The sequence below is a fragment of the Ciona robusta genome, chromosome 1, assembly GCF_009617815.1.
Source record: "Ciona robusta chromosome 1, ASM961781v2".
NCBI classification, from domain to species: domain Eukaryota; kingdom Metazoa; phylum Chordata; class Ascidiacea; order Phlebobranchia; family Cionidae; genus Ciona; species Ciona robusta.
The window spans coordinates 12724762-12743691 of NC_143235.1; the positions used below are offsets into that span (position 1 = coordinate 12724762).

General features: G+C 34.5%; 3 protein-coding genes across 3 annotated transcripts; all 3 read right to left on the bottom strand.

Moving 5' to 3' along the window:
• Positions 1-13: 13 nt before the first annotated feature.
• LOC149743368 (uncharacterized) lies at positions 14-8927 on the bottom strand. Its single transcript, XM_089875145.1, has 16 exons — positions 8555-8927; positions 8083-8211; positions 7480-7586; positions 6871-7018; positions 6165-6381; positions 5325-5558; positions 4948-5072; positions 4227-4368; positions 3663-3847; positions 3196-3367; positions 2430-2550; positions 1669-1919; positions 1349-1490; positions 1173-1277; positions 626-813; positions 14-138 (listed from the first exon to the last, which is right to left on the bottom strand). The coding sequence occupies exons 1-16, from the start codon at positions 8633-8635 to the stop codon at positions 74-76; spliced, it is 2412 nt and encodes an 803-aa protein (XP_089731271.1). The 5' UTR covers positions 8636-8927; the 3' UTR covers positions 14-73.
• A 408-nt stretch (positions 8928-9335) lies between these two features.
• Positions 9336-16110, bottom strand: LOC149743369 (vacuolar protein sorting-associated protein 33A-like). Its single transcript, XM_089874852.1, has 10 exons — positions 15855-16110; positions 15160-15441; positions 14653-14874; positions 13540-13714; positions 12973-13157; positions 12307-12433; positions 11733-11938; positions 11021-11155; positions 10357-10519; positions 9336-9666 (listed from the first exon to the last, which is right to left on the bottom strand). The coding sequence occupies exons 1-10, from the start codon at positions 15972-15974 to the stop codon at positions 9470-9472; spliced, it is 1812 nt and encodes a 603-aa protein (XP_089730978.1). The 5' UTR covers positions 15975-16110; the 3' UTR covers positions 9336-9469.
• A 288-nt stretch (positions 16111-16398) lies between these two features.
• LOC149743370 (uncharacterized) lies at positions 16399-18916 on the bottom strand. The gene is made up of 6 exons (XM_089875018.1): positions 18796-18916; positions 18459-18595; positions 18006-18158; positions 17543-17774; positions 16988-17115; positions 16399-16750 (listed from the first exon to the last, which is right to left on the bottom strand). Exons 1-6 carry the CDS (start codon positions 18905-18907, stop codon positions 16454-16456), a joined length of 1059 nt encoding a protein of 352 aa, XP_089731144.1. The 5' UTR covers positions 18908-18916; the 3' UTR covers positions 16399-16453.
• Between the last annotated feature and the right edge of the window lie 14 nt (positions 18917-18930).

Sequence of the window (18930 nt, forward strand, 5' to 3'; positions counted from 1 at the left end):
ATCAAAATACACCTATTGTCAAAGCATATTTTATTTCCGATTAAAATAAATCATTATAATGGCATTCTTACGACTACGAAGAACTTCTTCTATTGTAACGAAGCCAAGCATTGTATTCGCCTTGAAAGTGTTTCAACCCTGCAGGAAATAGAGAATGTTATACTGTACAAAGCTCCAATATCTGATCGTCTTTTAAACAGTTAACAATAGTTTATGGGAGTTACGAGAATATAGTTTTCTAATTCTTCGAATGTTCATTGTTTACTACCAAATGAGATGAGAAATGAGAATAAAATGTGTCCCATCTACCCCACTCTACTTTACGTAGTACTTTGGGGTAAGATGGGATCCAATATCCAAACCCAATCTGTATATATTCCTTGTTTACTACCAACTTAAAAGAGTGTGTACCCCTCCATACTATTATATAAAATAACGACACTATGGCATGACAAATGTTGGATTTTTAATGAAAATAGCATAGTCTACAAAAATCATGATAATATAAACCATGATTTTACAAATGCCGTTTTATCGTCAATTATCCTTTAAAAAAAACTGTAATCGAATTCAAAGAAGCAAATTAATGATTAGTTCTATAATTTGTATTAAAAACACCTTTTACCTGCTACAGCGCCTTGAAAACCAGCGTTGTAATCAATAGAAACACCGTTCGATCTATAGTCGGATCGATCGTTCGTGAACTGGTCTGTGCTATCAGGTCCACCAACCAAAGCTCCTTGTAAGAGCTGCGGGTTGCTTGAATTGCTGTGATAAGAAGTCCAACCGCACATGCCAGCCATGGAGCATGAACTAAACATGTTATTGTTTTTAAATTTGTTTTTAAATATAATTAAAAAACTAAAAAGTAAAATGTTTTTTTAATTTTTACATTATTAAGTATTGTTTTTATATTTTTTTTATATAGTATTGTGGTGTAAGACACGACACTTTTATAGCACATAATATCCAAATATCCTAATCGTGTTTTAAATAAATAACAACGGTCTATGTGGGAGTCGTGAGTATACGTTTTGATTAATACTTGGAATGTACTTTGTTTACTAACAAATGGGACGATAAAAATAAATAAAAACATGTCCTATCTCCCCCCGCCTTACTGGGGTAAAATGGGACAATGTCTTTCTGTACAGTATATATCAAACCATTACCTCGCTCGATGGTGGGGTTGTGTGGGATAATTACTTCCATGTCCAACCACAAAACTTCGTCCAGTTTTACCCAAAACATAATCGATTTGGTCTTCTGCAAATTTTCTGCAAACCAGACAATTTTTTTACGTTTTTTTATCAAACTAAAAACAGAACATGGTCATTTAATTCGTTACCTGTAAGTGCGTTTTAGGTTCTGATCCAAAGCAGGCAGTTTGGAGGCAACCAGGCACACGAAAGCTGCGTTGCAAGCATAGCGTGTTGTACCCCATTGGTTAATGTATAACAGTCCTTGCGGTGTGTGGATAGATTCTTCAGCTGTAGGTGGAAAAAATATATTTATATTAACATTTTTGTGGCATGTAAATTATTTTTTTTTCTGGAATTTTTTTTTGATTTTTTTTCTGGAATTTTTTTTTGATTTTTTTTCTGAATATTTTTGAACAGCTTTTTTTTCATATTTTCATATTTTATTATGTTTTGAAATAAAACTCACGGTTTAAGCTGTATTCGCAAAACTGAGTAACTTTATCCAGGTAATCTTCAGCTCTAGATGTAGCGCCTGAGCGGTAAGCATGTTTAGTCAAAAGTAACTGAACTGGTGTTGTCTTTAAATCCCATGACACCTCGGTCTTAGCTTCGTTTAAGCCAAATTCGTCGTAAAATCGCCCAGCATCGGCCAGGAATCGTCGCTCGTTTGTTGCCTCATACAGCCATAACGCAGCCCATACCAATTCGTCGGTGTAGCTGTGTTGTAAAATCAAATTATTAAAAATAATATTTTTTTGTTTTAAAATATATATATGGTAGGGTGGGAAAAGATGGTCCCTCCTTTGGCACAGAGTATCCTAATATCATGACCAAGTTTTACACAATTAACAACGGCCTATGGGAGTCTTAAAGATACGGTTTTATAAGTATTTGAATTTTCTTTTTTTACTACCAAATGTGACGAAAAGTTACTAAGTTACTCAGTAACTCTCTTTGTGGTTGTTTTTTATTTATCTCCTCTTACCCTTGTATGGCTGACAGTTTGGACGTCCAATTAGTGACCACTGATTTTGTGCAATTTGTATTTTGTTCAAGGCCTATTATGTGCGTTTTGTTTAAGGACAGATCACAACGGTATCAGCATCAAGCATCGAACCCGTAACCTATGATTAGGAAACGAGTGTTCCAACAACCGTTAAACGGCGCCTTAGATTACCCACGTATTTTTAAGCAATATAGAGAATACAGAACTGTCATTCCACTCACGCATTCGATGGATAATGATCGGCAGCTGGTCTTATAGAAAGCGAATAAGTTCCTCGGGATGTTTTGGCGAAGTCGTAAAGTTGTCGAGCATGCTGAAGCAACGTCTGTACATATGGATCGTCTAAGAACAAAATAAATATTGTATTGGAAATCCAGGATTGCAGAACCGTAAGGGCGTGTTTTTGAAATATAGACTGGTATGCAGACATCCCCTTTTTTGGTAGAACGGTAGGCGTATTTTTGAAATACAAACCATACACTGTACGTAGCTATTTCTCTGACAAACGGTAACAATTTCTGCGAAATGTAATAGGGTAGAGGAAGATGAAACACCGTTTTTTTTCTATTTTCTTGTCTTATTTAATAGTAAACAGAGAACATTCAAAGAATTATAAAACCACATCTTTATGACTCCCATAAATCGTTGTTAATGGTTTAAAACAAGATCAACAGATTTGGTGCCCCATTTTATCCCCTCTTACCATTAGTACTTTACTATATAATAACAATATAATAACTTTATTTGCCTCTTCGATTACGGTTGCGAAGATTTAAAAACATTTTAAACAAAAAGATAGGAAATAGCGAGAAAACAACAGTTGTTAAAACATGCTTACGGTTAAAAACATATTTACATTTAATTGGAAGAAAAATAAGCGTGATCTCTAGAATTGGTTGGTTATAAGTAAAATTACTATATTAGTCTGTATTTAGTTAGACACTGGCAAACGGTAAAAATCACATTAAAATATGAGTGCTAACTTACTGCTGGAATTTCCGCTGACCATAAACACTTTAGCGGTAGCAGCCATTGCAGCGGCCGTTTCAGCCAGCAGATCTGAACCTGGTTTTCTGTCAGTCACGTTGTAGCAAGGTCGATCTACTGTCATGTCTTGTGGTCGCAACCAAAACGAATTTTCCAAATCCGACAGTCCAACCTAATAGAGTATAGTGCGGTACTTAATACCTATTTTCATTTCTTTGAAAACGATTGCGCAGATCATGTAACTGTGGGGTAAGACGGGATACCTTTAGCACATAACATCCAAATATCTTGTTCGTGTTTTAAACGATTAAGTCTATGGGGTTCATGAGATTGTTTTTTATTTGTTTTAATGTTCTTTGTTCACTACAAAATGGGACGAGGAAATGAAATGAAATGATGTCCCATCCTTCCCCACCCTACTATATAAGAACATAAATAGCGAAAAATTTATTTTCCTATTATCTTACCTGTCCAACAAACTTATTACTCGAAACATGAGCTTTGATGAAATAATCCGTTCCCCATTTTAATGCTTCCCTCAAATAACGAGTTTCTCCGGATTCATCATAAGCATCAGGGAACTCCAAGTAACCCCACGCAAGCATTGTCATTGCTGATGCAGTTGGAAAACCATATTTCACGTAATCTCCAGCTGAAAATAAGTATAGAAGGTTGGTTTACGTTGTTTCATATTTTTAAACAAAGAGTATTTACATATTTGTTAAAACACGCTTTGAAAATTTACAATGATGTAGTTGGCTGGGGAAAGATGGGATCACTTCAGCACATAATATCTAAATATCCTGATCGTATTTTAAACAATTGACAACGGTCTATGAAAGTCGTGAGAATATGGTTTTATAATTCTTTAAATTTTCTTTGTTTACAACCAAATGGGACGAGAAAATAGAATGAAACAGTGTCCCATCTTCTGCCACCCTACCATATAAGCTGTGCATTATATAAATTTGATTTAAATCAAACTTATACAAACAAAATACAGCTTATGTAAAAGAAACCTATGTACTTACAAACATAGTAGCCCCCAGATAAATCAACCCCACAATCAAAGCCGTCTGTCATGTGAGCAGGGAACCTCCATCTTATTCTACTATTAGAACCAATATCACCAGATCGTTGCGCTTCAAAGAACAAAAGTGAATTGTGGATCACCTGAATACAAGCATGAATGAATGAATGAATGAATGAATGAATGGGAAAAGATGGGACACCCTTTAATTCTCATTCATTGAATGAATGAATGAATGAATAAATGAATGAATGAATGAATGAACGAATGGGAAAAGATGGGACACCTTTTAATTCTCATTCATTGAATGAATGAATGAATGAATGAATGAATGAATAAATAAATAAATAAATAAATAAATAAATAAATAAATAAATAAATAAATAAATAAATGAATGAATGAATGAATGAATGAATGAATGAATGAATGAATGAATGAATGAATGAATGAATGAATGAATGAATGAATGAATGAACACATGATTGGATGAATGTTATTTACTTCACATTTGAAGGATAATGGCAGTCGTTATAACACGGGGTTTTCGTTTCATACACCTCATGCCCGCTTATATGATATACCATGTGTTGTTTTAGAGGCAGGCGAGCTAAATATAGTATCCCTTCGAACCAAAATGGAATACAAAAAATAATTCGGGCATTTTTTATACCTTCTACCGTCTCCCCCTGTTATAACCCTTACAAGGTGAGTAACTACTAACCAAGTTATAATCGTAGTTGTTTCGTGGTGTGAATGGTGGTCGTGGTAAAGCTGCACTAGGTGATTGTGGTGTTGGTGCTATATTTGGCACCGTTGTTGTTGTTGTTGATGCTGTACTTGTTAATCCTGAGGTAAAGGTTGTAATAACAAATGTAGTAGTGTGGGGTATGATAAGACAACTTTAGCACATAATGTACAAATATCCTGATCGTGTTTTAAAAAATTAACAACGGTCTCTGTGAGTCGTGAGGATCCGTTCTTATAATTTTTTAAATGTTCTTTGTTTACTACCAAATGGGACAAGAACAAAGAAAAGGTGTTTCATCTTACCCCACCCTACTATATATAAATATTTTACAAGTTCTTAATTACGCGAACCTGCGAGACATCCCAATGTCCTTACGTTACGGATGAAAACAAATCTGCGCTCTGTCCTCATGCCGTTATACGGGTCCACGCACCAGCAGAAGCCCTTTGACTGCCAGCATTGGGCTGCATTAAACCGGTCCGGGTTGGAAGCAGAACATTGTGGGAGATAGCAATCCTGCGGAATTATTATCTGGTGAATGCATCGACTTCTACGGATTCTGACGCTGTCCCGGCAAGATATTTCTGGAGAAATATGGTACATTAAAGGTATAGTGTAGAATTTATCAATTTTATTTTAATGAGAAACTAACAGTGCCATTTAGCGAGTCGCTGGGCTACTGTCGTATATTTCGGTATAATTCTTTGTTTACTACAAAATTTGGACAAAAAAAGAGAATGAAATCTGTCTCAGCGTAGCAATCCCTACTATAGTACTGTGGGGGAAGATGGGACACATTTAGCACATTATATCCAAACATCCTGATCGTGTTTTAAACAAATGACAATGGTCTGTTGGAGTCGTGAGGATACGGTTTTATAATTCTTTGAACGCTCCTTGTTTACTACCAAATGTGACGAGAAAATAGAATGAAAATGTGTCTCATGTACCCCCACCTTACTATATATTTAGTTCAAGAGCAAAATAACAGTTGTTAAAACACGCTATGGATCATAATATTTATATGAATGTAACTTACTTAGACCTCGCGTGGCTGAAAACGACAGTCTTCAAACACGAGTGTTCTGTTTCACACACCTCGTGCCAGCTAACGAGTTACCAAGTATGTTACTTTGTGGGTGATTATTTTTTTGGAGGGGGGGATATTTTTTAATTTTTTATGTACTAACCAACTCTGTATGGTGTAGTTGTTGTTGGTGCTGTCGTCGTGGTAGTCGTTGTTGTTGTCTGTGTTGTAGTTGTTAAGGGAGGTGACAATGTTCGTACCCACCAGAACATTCCACTATTTTCACCTCGAGTGGGTCGTGGCGATGTGGTGCTTGGTGCTGGTGTTGTAATTGTAAGCACTGGTAGCAGTTCAAGGTACGATGGGAGATTTGGTCTGTACTGAATATAACATGATATAAATTTTTTTTGAATAAATAACAAAGATCAGATTAAGAAAGATTAAACATGGACGCTGTATTTTACTTATACCTGTATCAGATTATACTAAACAGTATATTCTGCCTGTATGATTGGCAATGTGGACGAACCAATATTAACCACTACACTGGGGCGATTACTATACATATAGTACTGCGGGGGAAGATGGGTCGCCTTTAGCACATAATATCAAAATATACTGATCGTGTTTTAAACATTTAACAATGGTCTATAGGAGTTGTTAGGATTCTGTTTTATAAATCTTTAAATGTTTTTTTTGTTTACTACCAAATAGAGGGAGAAAATGGAATGAAAAGTTATCCAGCAGTCTCCATCAATCCTACTATACAACACAAATCATTTAAGGTCGTGTGAGCTTTAATCTATAATCGAACCCCGGCATTACAGTTTAGGTAACTTTTTTCTAATTTATCTTAATATTGAACTTACGTCTGCAAGGTCGTGTACAACCATCGGATGTTCTTCGTTTATAGTTTGGCTTGGTATGTAGACCTTGTGTCGGAAAACGATGGCTGGTCTGGGACCATGGTGTTCGGTGTAATCTACTCCACGTTCTTTCGGAAACTCAGCCATGTATCTAAGAGTATATGAATGAAAGAATGGATGGTTAAATTACTTTATCCTTGCGTGGCCGAAAACAACAGTTGTTATAATACGCGGGTGTTCTGTTTCATACATTTTGTGGCAGCTTATGAGTTACCACGAATGTAATTTTGTGTGTGATTTTTTTTGGGGGAGGATTTTTATGTATGGCTGACAATTTAAACATGCCAATAGTGACCACTGGGTTGGAGCAATTGCCGTTAAGTACCTTACCCAAGACATGCGCCGCTACTTCTGGGCTTAATTGCCAAATATACATCTTAATGGCCAAACAAACATCCAAGAAAATTTTTAAAAATAAGTGGACACAGTTGTGTAGACAGAACATCCATGTTATAACGACCGTCTTTTCCCGCCACGGGAGGATAAAGCAAGTTACATTCATTTACCAGTAAACATGTTCACCACATACTAAAATATGTGCAAATTACTAACCGTTGGTCCATGACCATCCCTGGGTATTGATGACCATTCCATCTGGTTTCCTTCATATAATGGATCTTCATATCAAAACTTTGTTTGAAAGCTGTGCCCTGCCAAGCCTGCAAGGTAAGATGAAACTTATTAACATCATTTTAATTTATCTTTTTGAAAACGATGGCGAAGACCAATTATTGAAATGACGAAGAAAATACGATCAACAGCAAAACGAGTTCTTAAAAATAAAGTGAAAAGGGGACATTTAAAAAGCGTGGTTGTTGAATACATTTGTTTATAGCAGAACAGATGCGTGGCCCACACTATATAATATTAATAACTTAATTTGTCTCTTCGATTACGGTAGCAAAGATTTAGAAATATTTTAAACGAAAGGGCAGGGTGTAGCGAAAAAAAACAGTTTTTAAAACACGCTTACAGTTAAAAACATATTTACATTAATTGAATAAAAATAAGCGTGGTCGCCACACCTAGTAGACAAACAAGCCATTTATGTTCAATTATTATCAAGTTAAACTTCTAATAGAAACAAAAGTGTGCGTAAAGATACTGTACATTTATTCGTGATCATTCTAGGATAAACTATACACACATACTCGCCTCAAAATAAGGTATAGGTACAGGAAAGACAAGGGCAATCCACCATTTCGGCATTTCCTCGGTTAGACGGATTTTAAAATGTCCGATGTAACCGGCATGTGTATTGTTTTCCCAACCGTTGCCCTCTATCTGTATATATAAGATATTCAAGACATCATTATATCGTTAACACAATTTTTTCAGATAATTATTGGGCATAAATGGATGCTACAGCCCAGTTCTCATTTAAATAAAAAAGCAAACGGAATGTTGGCCTAAAATGCTACCTTTATTTGTTGTTTGCATTAAAAAGAGTTTAAAAAGCGTGTTATACTAACAGGGCGCCAGTTTTTAAAATGTGTTGCTATACTTTAAAGCCGCTTTGTAAATTTGTATGGTTTTATATATAAGAACAAAGAAAGAATTAGCAAAAAACGACAGTTTAAAACATGAAAAACAATTGAAGAAATAGTTCAACACTTAAAATACTCACATAAAATACGGGATCCGTAATAGCATTGCACTTTCCAATAAGTGCTATAACAGTTAACGATAGCCATAATAGTCCAAACATTTTGCAATCTAAACAAAGTTTCGCTGGTTCTACGCTAACAGAAAATTACATGCGTTAAACCAAAGATTCACAAACAACTGTTTTAAAAAAAGTTTGCAGTTTCTACAGTGTAGAAACACCAACAGAAAATTACACGCGTTAAACCAGAGATTCATAAACAACTCTTTAAAAAAAAATTCGCAGTTTTCACGCCAACAGAAAACTACACGCGTTGAACCAGAGATCCATAAACAACTGATTTATGTATCACCGTTTATACAGTGCCGTTATCTCAAACCTACACTGAATTTAAACCAAACGGCATGCTGCGAGAAGACCACTCGCCAAATGAATGTTGCGACGCAACTAATTTTGCTTCAGGCAATACCAACGTCGGACAATACCGAATTATATACGGAATAAACGGACATGTATCTAGATCTAGTTGATAAATAACGAAACTTTGGCCCGATTTACGTAATATATTTAATCAGCTACGCGATGTAGTCGTAATGTATAGTAGGGTGGGGAAGGACCGGACACCTTTAGCACATAATATCCAAATATCCTGATCGTATTTTAAACAATTAACAACGGTCTATGGGAATCGTGAGAATACGGTTTTATAATTCTTTGAATTTTCTTTGTTTATGATAAGGTATTTGCTAATGATAATGTTATTAAAAGTTTTTGTTTTCATTAAAAAAATCACTAAATCGTATGAACTTCAATTAAACACATACTGTATTTTAAAATCTAGCAATTGAATTACTTATGCAAAGATTGGATAATTGGTAAGATGGTAAGATATAATGACATATGATATTGCACAAAATTAAGTGACAGTACAGGTTTCTAGTCCGGCTCAACCATTGATTGGATCAACGTGTTTCCATTCACAAAGTTCGTTGTTGCGGTGAGGTATTCGTGACCGTCGTTTTTCGCCGAGAGAAACCGCAGCGCTGATACTTCAGCATATGTCACGCCACCAACGAAAAACACAAGTGTGACTGTGTTTGGAGAACTGCCTTCGCTGTTAATGCTTCCTTGCCCTAAGTTTTTTATTATTGAGTAAAAAAAAATCCAGAATAATTTCAGTAGGGTGGGAGAAGATGGGACATCTTTCTTTTTATTTTCTCGTCCCATTTAGTAGTAAACAAAGAACATTCAAAGAATTATAAAACTGTATCCTCACGATTCCCATAAACCGTTGTTAATTGTTTAAAACACGATCAGAATATTTGGATATTATGTACTAAAGGTGTTTCATCTCCTCCCCACCCCACTATATAAATATGCTAAGCTGCGGTGATAAAATTCCCCATATTAATTAATTATATGCATTCCGAGCAGTAGCACAATGGTTAATACGACGCCTGTAGCCTAGAGGCGACAAGTTTGAGGTTGACACTGCTATTATTGTTGGTGTATGAGAAAAATATAATAACCAACAAAGTAAAATGTTGTAACTCTTGTTATAATGACTGTCTTTGTCTCGCCACTCATAGATAAAAATACAAAAATTAGCTTAAACAGAATAAAAAGATGTCTTATCTTCCCCCACCCTACTGTATATTTGTTTATCCTACCATATACAAAACCTTTTTTTAAACAAAAAATAAAAATTAAATTGAATAGAATGAAGAGGTGTCCCATCCTCCCCCAACCCACTATAAAAATTTTACCCTACTATATGTAGAACTTTTTTAAATTTACAAATAAAAAAACAAAAACAAGCTTACATTTCTTTTTAGGTTTAAACTGTTGAAGTCCGGAGACGGTGGGACCAGGAATTATCCGGAGGACTTCATCAATGCTCCTCCATCCTGGATGGGAGAGGATCTCAGCGAGTCTGATGCTCAACGGAGCGTACCCACTGTGTACGTAAGCGATGTCTTGAGGTTCCTATGCAAGAAATTTTTGCACAAAATGAATATATTTTTCCAATGTATGGCTGTCATACTATGCAAGAAAATACATTGAAGAGGCATTTTTCATTTCTTTGTAATGAATGGCTGCCATACAGTTATAGTTAATTGTTTTTCCCAAAAACACATTTGACCATAATGGTAATAGAGACGTCGTGTTAACCACTGTGCTACTGCTCGGAATGCATATAATTAATTAATATGGAAAATTTTATCACTACAGCTTAGCATATCTATATAGTGGGGTGGGAGGAGATGGGACACCTTTAGCAGATAATATTTAAATATCCGTTCGTATTTTAAACAATTGACTACGGTTTATGGAAGTCGTGAGGATACAGTTTTATAATTCTTTGAATTTTCTGTGTTTACCCCCGAATAAGACAAGAAAATAGAACAAAAAGGTGTCCCATCTTACCCCACCCAACTTTTTTACTAAACGTTTAATAAAATATTAGAGTTATGCAATCAGAGTCACCTTCTCATTAATATCATCCACCACAAGCCTCAATGATTTACGAACAGTGTTGTAATTCCATGAAGTACCAGTACCACACATCAATCCACATTTTTCCAACTTGTTTAAAGTGATCAGGTGTTTATAACCATACGTCTGTGTTAAAAAGAAATATTTAATAATATGATGATAGATTTAGGTTTAGGGTGTAACAGTCATTCATATCAATAGGCGTGTTTAAACAACTGTTGTTTTACTGTACTACCTGTCTTTTTGCTTTTGTAAAATTTTAAACAACAGTCCTAATAAAATGTTCTGTTGCAATATGCAACTTGCATACACCTTGTGCCTGCTCATGAGTTACCATGTATGCAACTTTCTGGTAATTATTATTTTGGATTTTTTTATTTTTTTTGTAATACTGGACTGGTAATTTAGATAACGCATAAGGAACCACTGGGTTGGAGCAATTGTCGTTAATTGTCTCGCCCGAGGACACATACGCCCACTCGGCCCACACCGGTAGTCTGTGCTGTAAATAGCTTGAAAATTCTGTTTAAATTTTCTCAATAAAACTACTTTACCACCACACTTAAAAAAATATAATAAAATATATATATATAAGCAAATGGTACACAAAACAAGGTTTTGTAGTTGTTTTGTATTGGTAAAACTTATTTCATTAAAATAAATGTTTAAAAAAACGTTTTAAAAAATTAAAATGTTTTATTACCTGCACAATTTCACGTTTGTAATATTCCAACACCTTGGGTTTCAACCCATTATTGGTTTGGCACTGAAGACAAATAAGTCGAAGAACTTGTACAATAGGACGTTTACGAAAGAGGCAATCCTCAATATATGGATTCACTTTATCTGTTCCAATACCATTTAAAAACTCCTGCTGAGTGCTGAGAGATTCCATAAAGTCATCTTCGTCTATAATAAATAATATAGAAGGAATCTCTTTATTGCAAGAATGATGTACCTGATGCGCATAGCCAGTATGGCACAGTCAGAAAAAATATTAGAGGGGGTTATAAAATTGTTTTTATTTTATCTATTTACAAATATATATTTTCTTATTTAAAAAAAAGCGAGGTTGCTGGCAATGCTGGATGCACCAAAAGATGATTTTAAATATACCTGCTAGCAAAAGTAACAGAATAATAGTTTTTTATCCAAAAGGTTTCATTTACATTTAATTAAGGACTTAAAATGCATGGGAACTTAACAAAAGTTACAACATTGTACATATAAACTACTAAAAAGCCAATATTATATTATCTATTTATAAAAACAACAACCTGTGAATTCCTTTATAAGTTCAGCTATGTTGGTATGAACAGCTAACGAGGCTTTTGCTTGTTGCATTTGTGGAAGATGAGAAACAAACTGTTTCATTTCACCAACTGTCTTTGCTGTGTGTCGCTCCTAGAATTACAAGAAGTTTTTTAACTTTTTTTAAATTTTGTACAATGGTGTTCTTTTGTAGGACATTAACAGCAATTGCTCCAACCCAGTGGTCACTAACAGGTTGTCTAAATTGTTGGCTATTTAGTAAGAAAAAAAATAATGTACAATGGTTTTGAATAATTTTTTACACATAATACGTCCTTGGGCGAGACACTTAACGGCAATTGCTCCAACCCAGTGGTCACTAACATGTTGTCTAAATTATCAGCCATACAATAAGAAAAAAAAGATCAAATGTACAATGGTTTCAAATAATTTTAACACATAATACGTTCTTGGGCAGGACATTTAACGACAATTTCTTCAACCCAGTGGTTACTAATGTGTTGTCTAATTTGTCAGCCATACAATAAGAAAAAACATTAGATTTAAAATAAGTTAAACCAACAACAATCACATATTAAAATGTAATGCAACAACCCTGGCCTAAACCTTAGGTCGCATGGCCTGTGACAACGAATGGAATAAAATGCAACAAATATTACTTAAAATATTACCTCATACTTTTCAGAAATACTTTTTGCTTGTTTTTTCAGAGTTGGTCCAACAGCATTGAAGTTACAGTTACGAAGAATGGTGAAAAGATCATCTTTGGATGTTAAAACTATCTTCTTCTTCTCTGTCATTAAGTCTTCTGACTTTGAGGTGGTTTGAAACTTTTCAGGCGGAAATGAAGCGCTTGCTGAAAAAATAATAAACTTGGTTCAAAAACGCTTTTTGGGCATAAAATATAATAATTTTTTAACGGCTATTAAAAATGTGACATTCCCTGATGAGGTCTTACCAAGGGAAATACATTACGTTTTTCCACCAGATGACCCTTTGAAAGATTTTTATATATTATGCCTGGTAGTAGAAGTAACAGATTAAAAGTATTTAACAGGGTACACCGGTTAAAACAATCACCTACAGTGTAGTCTTCTAATCATATACCATATTACAGTGTAATGACTCATATATTTTTGCTACACCCCCCCCAAAAAAAATTTGCCACTTCTTTCAAAAAAAAAATTTTTTTTAAACATTACCGCCTATGACCTTATGCATATGTTTACCACACGTACTGTTGCTTATCCCATAAGCTTCATCGATTAACCCTTCATATGTTAGCTGCGTTACGAGAGGAGTTATCAAGTCAGCAGTTCTATCAATGATCAGGAGACGATCAATCTGAGGATGTTCATCGCCTACCACATCCCCCTGCTCGCTCCACATTTTCTGAAGAAGGCTACAGATTGCCTGGAAATAGTTTAAGTCAGTCAGAGGTTTGCAACCTGCGGCCGCAAAAAAAGTTGTGCAGCCCGCGAAGGCAGTTGCATATTTTTAAAAGTTTTTCGGTGTGACAATTAATTTATATAGCAGTTTTCTTCAGAAATTTATGTGTGCGAAGTTCATATTTCTGCAAGCAGATACCCCCTTTTAATGCCATAAGATCAAAGCAAAAAAGAAACTATTACTGGTCTATGCAAGCCTATGTTAAATAAAGGTACGTTCCGTAGGTTTACCCAGTACTTTAAACTTGGCCCTCCTGTAATAAAGTTGCACACCCCTGGTTAGGGATGCACATTACAGAATAATTAGGTATTCTAGGATATCCTAGAATACTTTAATTCGAATCTAGAATTCCGAATCTAGAATTTCGAATCTTTTTATATTTATAGAAAAGAAAAATTTTACGCACAAAAGTCAGTTTATTGACCTTTCATAACAGCCTTGTTGGATCTTGAGTTGTAAAATGATCAAAAATTGTACTATTGGGTAGTTTTTGCGTCATGAAACGTATTGCAGGCTATGAAAAGACGTTACGAAACGTTTACTCTCGAAAGTCCCACAAACACAAAAATATTTTTTTTCGAAATTAATAACTTTCAAAAATTGTTAATATAGTATATGAGATGACGTGTAATGACGTCATTAAACAGAATACCGAATCCCGTAATTAGATTCGAATACAAAAGGATTCGAATCTCATGGATTCGAAATTCTGTAATGTGCATCCCTACCCCTGGTTTAAGTGATTAAATTTCGGTTTTAAATCTGATTTTCAGAAATGAGTTCATAAACTTTTTAAGACATTTTCAAATCACACCATTCATGTCCCAATAAAAAACTACCTAAGTGACCATAAACACAATTACATAGACTGTATAGTTATATTAAAACCTCTATTAACTTACTTTACATGACTTTCCTTTCCCATAAATCATTGGAATTTGTCCGTACTGCTTCTGTATACGAGTGATTGCTTTTGCAGCCAAATAAAGAGAAGTTCCATCTTCACTGATGTTGTTGTCATAGAAATTTAGATGGTTCTCCATGGATATGACATCAGAGTCGAGCGCAATTAGATCAAGATGATAATCTTCAATATTTGTAAGCGCTCCATACACCCCAAGATCCTAGTATGTATATACTAATATAAAAAAACATGACAGTTCTATAGTATAAATATAGCGTAGCCTCCTTTGTTTATGCTGGTCTTGGTTCAAATTCAATTATCCTCAATTTAAAAATATTTATAATAACTGAGAAAGTAATCTTGCTTCTGGTAAATAGTGAATTACAAAGACGCATATTTTTAAAGTTAATTTTCAATACAAACACCAGAGCCAGAAAAAAATTAAACAGCAGGTGCCACACTATGAAATCCTAAGCATCATTATAAACAACTTATATACTCGAACCTCTAGCTTCTGTACGCATAAAAAACTCTTCCAGGGAACAAAAAAAATATGGAATTCTTTTCTCCCAAAACCATCTCCTTCTTCTTCCTTTCTTATATTTGATGCGATTACGTCCATTAAAGAAATCACCGGCCTCGTTACAAAGATGATGTGCTGAACTGATGATTTTGGAAGCCTGGGTGTTCGTAACGGGAACATTCTATCCACTTCTCGTTCTTTTAACAAGGAATATTCAGCCACCAAACCAAATTGCTCCGTCAATTCTTGGTCCCATACTAAAGCCTTGGAAGCAAATATACACAATTAGGATATTTAAACATATACCACTCTTAAAAAGGTTTTAACCGGCACTTGTGAAGAATCCTCCGGTACATAGCAGAATAGGCTGGTGGAAAGTGTTTAAGGTTTGTGGTTAGGGGTTGATGGTTAGGGGGTTGGTGGTTATGAGGGTTAGTTTTTAGGGGTTAGTGAATAGTGGTTATAGAGGTTAGTGCTTCACCAGCACCTTTTAACCATATTTACGGTTATTACAGCACTCAGCAGTAGAACACAAATAAAATAAAAACAATAAAGAAAAAGCTTCTTATATAAAACAGTTAAGCAGTCCTTGATCTAAGTACTACAGGTCATGCACACATCATGCATATTAAACCACCCCATAATATTAATTAGCAAGTTTTTTTAAATTAAATTACCTTACTACCATGGCATTTGTCCAAAAGATGCACAAGTTCTCGTCTTGCTTCGTCTCTAATTAATCCAAAGTTAACACAACTCCCGCTCAAATGTGGTGCACTGTTATTTCCCACAGACATATTTTTCTACAACCAGACAAAAACCACTGGTTCTTTACCGTTTGTTTAATTCAGAATCGGTAGAATATCGAAGTTACAAAACAAATAGCGAACTAGGAAATGCGCTGAACTGCCCGATGAATTGCGAACTAGGGGAAGTACCCTTTTTATTAAAACCTTTTTCACCCCAACAAATGTTTGTACTGAAGCACTTAAATATGTTTATATACGAACTCTGATTTGCACTGGTATTTGAACGAGCGACACGTATACAATGAAATGAAATATTTACATATATACAAAAAGGAACAATCATATAACGTTGAATAAACATCCTTTTTCGAACTCTGATCCTTTTTCGATTAAAATTAAATTAACGAACCAAGCAGATTGAGACAAATATTCAGGCGTTTTTTGGTATGCTATATGATCAGACATACATCGTACACTTTATCCTTTTATGTATTTCTTGAACAAACAGTTTTTTATGCAAACATAGTTCAATTCAACTGAAAAACAACTTTAGATGCATCTCCTTTTTTGAGGACTTGAAATGCATTGTTATAATCTTTCAGTGGAAACACCTTGATACCAAGTTTGTTAAAATCTAGTAGTTTCTTTTTTTCCAATTCTTCAAGCAAATTGATGGTATCAGCAAAACAAAGTGGATTGGTAAATGACCCAACAATTTTCAGCTCTTTCCAATAAACTTGGAACGGCTCTATTGTTATCTTCTTACCAGCAGGGCAGCATCCAAACATGCTGACAGTAGCTCCTCTCCGAGCATAATCAAACATCTTAAAAATATTTTTTAAAAAGTTACTTTTTAATTTGCTTTAATTAAGTAACTCAATATGAGTCAATTTATAGTGTATTGTGGGTAGCCACACTTTTATTTGGCAGTTTTACCCAAGTAGTTTCATGTTTTAGAACTGTTGTTTTGTTGCTATACTTTCCAGCTCTTTACTATTTTAATTAATTTGATCTTAAAATTTTAACAAATAAAAAAATAATAAGCATTATAATGTTGAAACCTTTTCAACAGCTGCTGGGTTCCCAGTGCAATCAATGATCATATGAAAGCCTTCATTGTCAACATTTTTACCAGCCAACTTTAACTCAATCTCTTGTGGATGAACCACATCACACCCAAGCTTCATATCTGCAAAGACATTAGATTCTACCGGTACAAGATCATGATTTATTTACCTTAACATAAAAACATCCTAATGTGTTCATATATATCCATAAGTTACTAAGTTATCGTGTTATTTTTAACTTTTTCCAATACAGATTAAACAGTGATTAAATTGTTTTAAATTTATTTCTGCAATTGACATTGAATCATGATTTATTTAATATTGTATCTGCCAAGCATTAAATGTGTAAGAACACATCACCAAATTTTTAAGAGATTGAAAGATCCCCATGCATAAATATAAGCAATTTTACTTATAACAAACATACATAAACAATAGAAACACTTTTTTTATTCGGATAATCATAACATATGTTTTATAGCTGAATAATACACCTGCGCATTATAAATTGGTAAACAAAATATGGCACTACATACAATAGTTCACTACCTGCACATAACTTTCTTCTCCCCTCATTTATTTCCGCAACAGTAATGTTAGTGAAGCCGTGATGATGCAGAAGTGTGCAGAACAAACATCCAATGATACCTGCTCCTTGAACAAGGATTCTTGCATCTTTTTCTGGAAGATCACCAAGTTGTCTCCATCCACGAAGAACGCATGAATACGGTTCAGTAAGAGCTCCTTGCATTAGGTTAACATTGTCTGGCAGTTTGTAGACCTGAAACAAAAAAAAGTTTTCAAATTGCAAAAAAAATATTTCATATTGCAAAAATATAATAAAAAGGAAAAAAACATTTTTAAATATTTTTTTAAATATTTTTAATTTATAAGTTTATTTTTAAATTGCAGGCCTAATGCAAAATACATTTTCAAACTGCTACAGGCATAATGCAAATGTTAAAATATATTTTTAAATTATTACAGGTCTAATGCAGATGTTAAAGATTACCCCTTTGGCTGGTACCACACAATACTTTGCCCAACCCCCATTAGTATGGACTCCGATAGCTTTGTTCACTTCACAAAAATGTGGATTCCTTTGAATGGACCAATGACATACCCCACAGCAGTTGTTAGGATCCACTGCTACATTATCACCAACCTAAGTACAAAAAATGAACTATTAAATGCAACTTATTTTATAATTTATACATTTAATCATTGACTGCAACTTATTTTACCCGCAACGTATTTTATACTTTATATATTTCATCAATAAATGCAACTTATTTTCATATCATTGAATGAAACTTATACTTTTTATTTTATGTTGAGGGGCAACGACAGGTGTTATAACACTGGTGTCCTGTTTCATACACCTCGTGCCTGCTTGGGAGTTACCACATATGTAACTGTGTTGCCTAAAAATGCTTTAAATTTAAAAAAAATTGGTCATTGGTACTTTAACATGTGTCACTCCTGCACCAACTTCAGTTACTACTCCAGAAAACTCGTGTCCAAGAATGACACCATCAAACTTGGCAGATAACTTGCCCATTTGTCCTGGTTGCATATAGTGGAAATCGGTTCCACAAACACCTGTGACAAAATATATGTAAAATAATATTAACTGCCAGGCATGTTCCTGTTTTGAAAATCTAGTTGTGGCCGGGAAAATAATACCTTTTTTTACTCTTTTGGCGAGAATATGTTTACATTTGTACTTATACTACTGAAAGAGCCAGCATACAAGTACACATGTAAACATATTTAAAAATATAACAAAAAATTATGGTCACCTGAAAATGCAACTTGCACTTTTACATCTTGTTGCGACTTAACCACAGGTATAGAGAGATCCTCTTTCAATGAAAGTTGTTTTTCTGAACCTAACCACCACAAGCCTTCCATTGCAATTAATAACTACACTACAA